This window comes from Curcuma longa, chromosome 6 (assembly GCF_044706935.1).
Source record: "Curcuma longa cultivar G26 ecotype Majalengka, Jawa Barat chromosome 6, ITB_CL_G26_1.1, whole genome shotgun sequence".
Classification (NCBI taxonomy): Eukaryota; Viridiplantae; Streptophyta; class Magnoliopsida; order Zingiberales; family Zingiberaceae; genus Curcuma; species Curcuma longa.
In genome coordinates, this window is record NC_133866.1 from 7,190,290 (window position 1) to 7,199,868 (window position 9,579).

Genomic DNA, 9,579 nt, shown 5'->3' on the forward strand with positions numbered 1-9,579 from the left:
CAATATCCAGCTACAACAAGTATATATTTGTCTTCTAAACTCCTCGACACCACCTATTCGCGAGCTAGCTCTGGTTCTTCAATTCCTACATAACAGGAGAATTTAATCAATTATACCTCCGACAATCCAATTCCCCCATCAGAGGGCATATATATAGCGAGAAGTGAGATTAAAGAAGGAAAGACTGTTGGCTTATTATAATGAGTAGCTAAAAATGGGATGAGAAGGAAGAAATAAAACAGAATGAAAGAGAGAGGGAGATGCTGCATGGAGAGCGACGACGAACTAACGCTTACGGGCATAAAGCGTCAAAGCACGGCCCCACCGAGTTTGACGGACGACCGCCAGGAGGGGCCCATCTCCTTTTTCCTTTCTAACGTTAATTACCTTTTTCCTGTAGCTCTTTACCTCATGAACTAGTCAAACCAACAATTAATTTTTTAGTTTTATCGACTAATTACAGATGCATTAGCAATTAATCCTTCCTTCAGGGGTAGCTCGTGCAGAGAAGGACGAGGAACGCAGTGGTCGAGAATAAAATCTGAATGCTTTTGCTCTTAATCGTTGAGCGTCAAGCTTCCAGAGCTAGCACTAGCAGCAGATTTGGTCAGTTCTCATATTATGATTTATGGGCTTGGATGGAACTAATTCCCATCAGTCCCTTAAAAGGCCTTCTTCCACTGTCTCCAAACCTTTAAGGGCAGTACTGCATGCCAGTAGCTGGGAATCTATACTATGCATGACATGCACACGTACGAAGAGCTCCAAAGCAAATGAAATCTCTTCTCGAGTGATCTCTGCTGCCTCTTTAGAGCTCCAGTGGAATCTCATGTCCTTCCCTTGTGAGAACAGAACCTGTTAGGCCATGTTACCACTTGCGTGTACGTCAGTTCCTGGTTTCAGTGAGCCGCCGAGACTCAAGACATGGAGATCTTGGCAGGGTTCTTTCTCCGTAGTGGCAAATCTAATCATGAAACGTGATCCTGCATGCCATACCTCCTTAGGAATATAATTCATATCCAGACATATTCGGCCGGGCATTATATTGTTTGAGAAGACGGCCGGCCGGGTGATATATCCCTGAGGAGGAACTTGCATTGATTGGCTGATCGTGAGCTTGTGATATATGATCGATCTCTGAGAAATGTGCTCGCATGCAATTGTTGTTGGGGTATAAAATTCTGTGGCATGCTTCATCACATAACCTCCGATCTCTTGCTGCTAAAGGTTTTTTTGGTTCTATTAAATTTGAATCTTTTGATTGTGTGCATTGCAAAGCTTGGCAAACAACCAGCACTCTCTTTCTCAAATAATCATTCTATTGCTGATAAACCTTTTTCCCTAGTTCACTCAGATATTTGGGGGCCCTCTCCCATTGGAATGTTCAAAGGTTATCGATATTTTGTAATCTTTGTTGATGATTATTCTCGATTCACTTGGATTTATTTCTTGAAAAATCGTTCTGAACTTGCCTCAACTTACTCCACTTTTGCAAAAATGATTCAAACACAATTCTCATGTCCTATTAAAACACTCCGCACTGACAATGCTTTGGAATATAATGATTCTACCTTTCTCAATTTTCTTTCTGCCCAGGGCACTGTTGTTCAACGTTCATGTCCTTACACTTCACAACAAAATGGTAGGGCTGAACGTAAACATAGGCACATTCTAGATACTATTCGTGTCATGCTCCTTTTTGCTTCGTGTCCTGATCGGTTTTGGGGAGAAGCTGCCCTTACTGCTGTCTATACAATCAACCGGATGCCTTCTTCTGTACTTCAGGATGCCATTCCTTACGAGAAACTCTTTGGTCAGCCACCAGATTACTCCATTCTTCGTCCATTTGGCTGTGTCAGTTTCGTCCACCTTCCCCCACATGAACGAAACAAATTGGAGCCTCAGAATCGTCTGTGTTGTTTGTTGGGATATGGGGTAGAACATAAAGGCTATCGTTGTTGGGATCCTGTGTCAAATCGACTTCGTATTTCTCGTCATGTCACCTTTTGGGAACATAAGATGTTCTCTTCTGAGTCCAAGTTTAGCATTTCTTTTCATAATGATTCTCCCTTCTTTGTTTTGGATCCATCTCCTTCTTCTGCAGATCCCGAGCTCACACAGATTCATGTTGACATTGCCGATGCTTCCCCGTCAACAACTGATTCCCCTTTCTTTGTTTTGGATCCATCTCCTTCTTCTGCAGGTCCCGAGCTCACACAGATTCCTGTTGACACTGTCGATGCTTCCCCGTCACCTCAAGCTGACTCATCTGCGTCTCCTGAACAAGCATCTCAAGTCCCTGCTGCCACTGGTCGACGTTCAACCCGTGTAAGTCATCCTCCTTCTCATCTCCTTGATTACCATTGTTTCTCTGCCATTCTATCTAACCATGAGCCTAGGACTTTTCGTGAGGCAAACTGTGATCCAATGTGGCGTGAGGCTCGGCGGTCGACTGCCTTCACGTCCACTGACATGGTTTGCTAAAAGAACCAATGGACAACAAAACGTTGCATGCATGACTTGCTAAAAGCAAGAAGACGTTGCATGCTTTTTCTCCCATTGTTTGATTAATTTCGTTTGGAAAACGGAAGCAATTTCCAATTGCGTGTAATTGAATTCCATGCAACAAAAGCCTCATGCAATCACCGCCGCCGGCCCTAGGCACGAAGAGGAGGAGTGGTGTTGGCGGCAACAAAAGAAGGAGAGATTCCTTGGTGCCGCCCGCTCTAGGGGAGGAGAGATCCAAGGGCCGGCGGCAGCGAACAGGAAGTCGATGCGGAAAGGAAAATAGGCAGCGGCGCTAAAAAACCCTAGGCTCTGATACCATGTCGGTAATATTTCTATTCTGAATTGATTTAAATAATACACAGGTTATAGCCATATATATAGGCAATATTTCTTAGACCGGGTCACATAGACCGGGTAATATAATACTGGGTCACATAGATCGGGTAATATATATATTAATAATATATATTAATATTCTAACAGAAACTAAACTATTACAGTAAATCATGACTTCATACTAACAGTGCCTTAGTTGAAGGCTTTACAGCAAACCATTAAGATATTCCTACCTAATTAAATACATCATTCACAGTGATATCGTCCTTTGTAAACCCCCAATATTACAATTCAATTTCAGTCCATGCAAATCTTCAATCACTGAATGCTCTTTGCTATATAGAGTTTGCCTCACATTAACTCTCCAATTCTTCAAATGGACCAAACTCTCTAAACTAGCTTCATTCAATCCTATCCTTCGCACCTACAAGTCCACCTCATTTCGAGACTCCCTAGAGTTTACGTCTTAGGCCTCTAGTCCACCAAATGTGCCAAACTCGAGGCCAAACTCCTCGAGGTTGCTCTATGCTATTTGATCCTTTGGCCTACCTCATTCTAAATTTCACAATTACATTTAATTTGCAATATCTCAATTCTCCATATCGAGTGTCTTGCAAGTTCTTCCAAAACTCTAACACTTGTTCTAGGCCTTCGAGTCATTGAACAAAGACTAACTCAACCTTGTGGGCACACTTGATGTGCGTGCTCCATGTGCATTATGTTGCATTCCTAACACTTAATACACACATCAAAAATAAATGCAAAATCAAACTTATATCCTTTATCAAATACATCAAAATAATTTGGTGGTGTTGATCAAAACTAACAAAAATCTAAAGATTATTATTGCATTTGGTAGATGAAAGCATACTCAAGAATATTTGATTGATATTTTTTTACCTTACTGCTTGTTTACTTATGGTGAAGGGAGAGGAGAAAAGATGAAGGAAGAGCACATGGAAACAAATCTCTTGGAATCTATTTGCTTCGTCTTCATCGAGCAAGAAGAGAAAGAATTAATGTCACCCAAAGACGCATGTCAGTTCATTTATCATGTTGATGTTGCATTGAAAGAGAAAGGGCAGACTATACCACTTGATACCTCTTTAGAGCGAAAAGGGGACCTCAGTGATCAGTCCATTTGCAATTTCCATCAAGGTAAACAAGTGAAAATAAGCTCCGAGGAGCTCAGCTAGATCGGTTCTCAGCTCTGGCGAGCTCAGCTAGGTCGGGCCCGAGGCCGGTGAGCTCAACCAAGCCGAGGCCGATGTCGACAAGCTCGCCCAAGTCGAGCCCGACTCAGTGAATCTTATCGAGGGGGTGGATCTTACTGGGAGGAATATCAACAAGCTCGAAGATGGACGGAAAGTCGGAGCTCAAGAGGAGAGGAAGGTGGCGACGCAAGGAGGAGAGATCATCGGTGAGGAGAAAAACCCTAAAAAAGTGCATGCGCGTCGGGGGTGGGTGAATTGGCCGGAAACCCCTGAAAAAGCAAACCTAGCGATGGATTTAATATTCTGTCACCGATTTAGTGATGAAGGATTAATTCCGCCTCTAAATCAGCGATAGAAGATTAATTAGCGATGGAATATTAATTTCAGTAACATAATTTATATTTTTATCGTTAATTTAGCCACTAAAATAAATTTTCGTCGTTAAAATAACCATTAGTGATGGAAGTTTATATCCGTCGCTAATCTAGCCACGGAAGTTTAATTTTGTCGTTAATCTAGCGACAGAAGTAAAGTGGGAATAGTCATTAAAATTAGACCTTAGACGTAGTCGTCTTGAAACGTGGTGAACCAAGTAAAATCTTATAGTTGTGTATATGACATCAATTTTGATTCAAGTTTCTATTGCGCATTCAAACAATGTGCACGGAATCAAGACAAAGTGAATGGAGTTATTCATCCCACTCTAACTCGAACGGGTCCTAACACGTTCTTGCGAACTTAGTGTCATTAGTTACGTTCCTTAACGAAGTGGAGGTGAAGAGGCTCAAGATAATATATTTCATTTTGTATCTTCATACATGACTACTCTTTTTTTATGACCAGGTATCCGATTCTTCGAACCAAATAAATTATGAGATGATAAGTCTGATCCTATAAAAGTTTTCCATCGACTATCAAGGTAAATCCTTACAGGACATTGTAGTGGGGAATCGAATTATGGATTCTTGAGTAAAGAGTTTAAATTTTTTTAAAAAAAATACATAAATAAATTAAAAAATTATTTAAAGTGAATAATATTAATTTAATATCAATCTTGAATTTTTAAAATCATTAATGACTTTTTTTAATAAAATAATTAAAAATTTATTTTATTATATATTTGTTAAATTTATTTCACCTTTTTTATTTTTTGTAATTAAATGTTAAAAAACAATAATTATTATTTTAATGGATCATCTATGGACAAAAGAAAGAAGAGTATAATAGAAAATAAATACGCCTCGCCTTAAATGATTTCATATCAGCAGATTTGTCGTCTATTTAATATATATTTTATGTTACTGAATGTGCAAGTAGGCTGACAATGGCATCGAGCCAAATGTGTGATCGAGGCTTCTCTCTCTTAGACAATACATGTGTCAGAGCATAGAAAAAATAATAATAAATTTTAATCAGTCTTATGGACTCAATTCCTGGGATGATCGATTCATCCATGAAAATTTCTCACCGACCACTAAGTTTGTGCCAATCCAGATGCACAACATCCTTTAATTGCATTCATTTGAAAAAAAATTCTTGTAAATACGCTATAGTTAAGGATCGAACCGTGGATTTCTGATATCACAATCCGGATATCTTATCGTTGTACCATTGCCCGGGGACTGTCAAAGCGGATAGAAAGACTGTACTGTCGGTGTTAGACGTCACGTGCTTTTCGTTTTTTTTTTGTCGATCCGACTGGACATTCGTAATCCATCGCGCAAATTTTCACGTGCTTTTCTTTTTTCGTCGGTCGCACTGGAGATTCGTAACCCATCACGTAAATTTTTTAACAAATATTTTTAATGATAATATTTATCTTAATAAATATCAATATCTTAATAATTTATTACCACTTTATTATAATTTCAATATCCTAATAATTATCAAATATTTTTAGTAAAACGTATATAAAGCCTATAAATGCACCACTGTTATACATTTTTAACAAAATGTTTGATGAGTTTAGAGATATTAAATTAGTGTTAAATAAGTATTATGATACGTACTTTTGATATTTTTAAATATATATATATATATATAATTATTTTTTTATATTTTGAGTTTTTGAGTATTTTTTAAATTAAAATTACAAATAGATCGATTATAGACAATTAGACATATACATGCGCCTTGGAAGAGCCACCATGGCGCCATTGTGCATGCTATACAAATGTCCATAGAACTAACATATCTACATTCTCTCTCATCTCTCATATTTTAGTAAAAATCCCAACTATTTATATATATACAGAAATGCTCGGTTGTGCGCCGCTTTCCTACGCGCCCATGCGCGATAGTGGGATCACCATCCATCACTGCGATTCGCGAGCCTATCGGACCGTCCAAAACTGGGAATGCACAGTAAACACGCACCCGACCCCCAGCCACTGTCGTCGCTGCCGCGTCGCCGTCCGGTCACCGTCGACTGCCGGACCGGGCCCGGTCGACGGCCAATTCGCCGGCGCACCGATTGACACCGGATTGTGGCCGGAATTGTCGGAAATCGCCGCCAGTGGCACGCAGCCACTGTGGGAAACCAAATCGCGGCCAGTTTCTGACCAAATTGCGGCCGAAGACCGCCCGAGGAAGGACCGACAACGGCCGACGGTCCTTCCTCGGCCGGTCTCCGGCCGCGATTTGGCCGAAAATCGGCGCGATTTGGCCCACAGTGGTCGCGTGCCACTGGCGACGGTTTCCGACCGAATTCGGCCGGATTCCGGCCGGAATCCGGTGCCGGTCGGTGCGCCGGCGAGTTGGCCGTCGATCGGGCCGGGTCCGGCGGATCCGGTGGCCGGACGGCGACGCGGCGGCGGGAACAGTGGCTGGGGTCGGGGTGTCGCGGATGGGTCGCGGAAATACCCGTCGCGCAGCGGAGCATTTTCGTGTGTATATATATATATATATATATATATTATTTTATTTTTGCTTGATGATTAATACGTTTCCCTGTAGAAATGAGAGATCCCACCACCGATCGAGATCACCTAGCTCCTACAAATTAAGTCCAAACGATGGTGGCTGCCAATAGCACTAATTGCTTCTCCATGGCTCTCCTGCAACTTTGGCCCGAGTTCCTCGTCGCCTTGCTCTGCTTCGCCCTCTTCTACTGTTACTACCGCCTCTTTTTCAAAAGTCCGACCGCCATGCCGGTGAATTGGCCCGTCGCCGGGATGTTGCCCGGCCTTCTCGCCAACCTCCACCGACTGCACGATTGGGCCACCGAGATCCTCCGGGAGACCGGGTGCACCTTCTCATTCCGGGGGCCCTGGTTCATGGGCATGGACTACGTCATCACCTGCGACCCTGCGAACCTGCAGCACATCTTCAACGCCAACTTCTCCAATTACCCCAAGGGCGACGAGTTCGCCGAGATCTTTGACATCCTCGGCGATGGTATATTCAACGCGGACGGGGAGCTGTGGAAGCGGCAGCGCGCGAAGGCGCACGGCTTGTTCATGGACCGGAGCTTCCGGTCCTTCGTCTTCGCCGCCAGCCACGATAAGGTCGAGAAGGGGCTGCTACCGCTCCTCGACGAGCTCGCAAGGCGGGCCGAGGCGGTGGACTTGCAGGACGTGTTTCTCCGGCTCACCTTCGACATGACCTCCTACTTGGTCTTCGGAGTTGACCTCTGCTGTCTCTCCGTCGACTTCCCCACCGTCCCCTTCGCGCGGGCCATGGACGACGCCATGGCGACGTTGCTGCTCCGCCATGCCGTGCCGCCTGCGTGGTGGAAGTGGATGAGGCGGTTCCGCGTCGGCGCGGCGGAGAGGCGGATGGCGGCGGCTAGGAAGGAAATCGATGGTTTCATATCCGAATGCGTGGCGGAGAAGAAGAAGAAGAACTCCAACCACGACAAAACTAACACCGACCTACTCTCGTCTTACATGAACGACGACGACCAAGAAGAAGCAGCACTCCACCAAAAGTTCCTCCGCGACACGGCCATGAACTTTATGCTCGCCGGAAGGGACACCACCGGTGCAGCTCTGTCATGGTTCTTCTGGTTGCTGTCGAAGAATCCCACGGCGGAAGCGAAAATACTGGAGGAACTAAAGACCATATCTCCAGAAAAGGATCGATCGAGCTCCGCCACGGTTCTTTTCGAGGCAGAGGAGCTGGGGAAGATGGTGTACCTCCACGCCGCCCTCTGCGAGGCGCTGAGGCTGTTCCCGCCGGTTCCATTCGAGCACAAGGCAGCGGTACGGCCGGAAACGCTCCCGAGCGGGCAGAGAGTGGAGCGGGGCACCAAAGTGCTGGTGTCTCTGTTCTCCATCGGGCGGATGGAGGGGGTGTGGGGGATGGACTGCGGCGAGTTCCGGCCGGAGCGGTGGATCTCGGAGAAAGGGAGGCTGCGGCATGAGCCTTCGTACAAGTTCATGTCCTTCAACTCGGGGCCACGGACATGCCTGGGGAAGGAGGTGGCCTTCACTCAGATGAAGGTGGCGGCGGCGGCCATGCTCTACAATTTCCGGGTGGAGGCGGTGGAAGGGCACGTAGTGGAACCGAAGCTTTCGATAATCCTTCACATGAAGAATGGATTCCATGTCAGGATTAAGAGGAGATGTGCATCGCCATGAAACGCCCGGCCGACCGATCGAATTCGGAGCTGCATTCATCTTCATTATCACTCTGGTTATATTAATAATCAGTAAATAAGCAATCTTGTGTGCTTAATCTGTTGCACAGATCGATTGCAAGCTAATTTGCAGTGAAATAATTGGGAAACAGTTGAAATGAGCAGTGTTTGTATCTAAGCCAATGTTTGTTTGGATGGGCTACAAGTACAACCACACATGTAAAGTACCCACTGCCAAATGTGCCATCCTTCTCTAGTCATGAAAATGCATAGGATCCACAGCTCATAGTCTAAATATTCACGTGGCAATGTGAGCCCTAGTTGGGACTAGGTTAAGAGCATCCACAATCCACTCTCATTATAATACTCTCCATCTCATTAAAAAACGTGGAATCCACTATCACATACCTTTTATAACAATATATCTCTTTCATCAATATTTCTTTTAACATTAACACTTATTATTTATGCATCTCATCGTCCACTCAATCATCTTAAAATTATATCATATTAAATAAATATATTTTAAAACTATTTTAAAATATTAATATTATTAATAATAATCTTATTTTTAAAATAATAATTTTACTATTTTTAAAAAATAATATTAAAAATTTTATTCAATTTTAAAATAACCATTAAAACTAACTATTTTAATAAATATAATTAAAAAATAAAAAATATATACGTGGGATGGGCCTAGCTGGCCCAACCCACTTTTAATTGAACGCATTCATAACACTCATCCACAATGATATTTAACACCAATGGAATATTATAATACCTAATAAGTGACGTTAACGCATCCATTGTGGATGCTCTAATAAGTGACTCTTTTGGTGGCACTGTTTGATGTATGGTACATGCATTTAACATCCACGAATATTTGAGTTGCGAGTATAAAATTATACGATAAGATTGTATTTTCAATAGTGTCCGATT

The 9,579-nt window shown here is 43.1% G+C and overlaps 1 protein-coding gene across 1 annotated transcript; it reads left to right on the plus strand.

Annotated features, from left to right (window-relative positions):
* The first annotated feature begins 7,069 nt into the window (after window positions 1-7,069).
* Window positions 7,070-8,810, plus strand: LOC141830847 (noroxomaritidine synthase 3-like). Its single transcript, XM_074718292.1, has one exon. It carries the CDS (start codon window positions 7,073-7,075, stop codon window positions 8,636-8,638), a length of 1,566 nt encoding a protein of 521 aa, XP_074574393.1. The 5' UTR covers window positions 7,070-7,072; the 3' UTR covers window positions 8,639-8,810.
* Window positions 8,811-9,579: the final 769 nt, after the last annotated feature.

Coding starts and splice junctions, on each gene's coding strand:
- LOC141830847 (XM_074718292.1), top strand. CDS start 7,073: ATGGTGGCTGCCAATAGCACTAATTGCTTCTCCATGGCTCTCCTGCAA.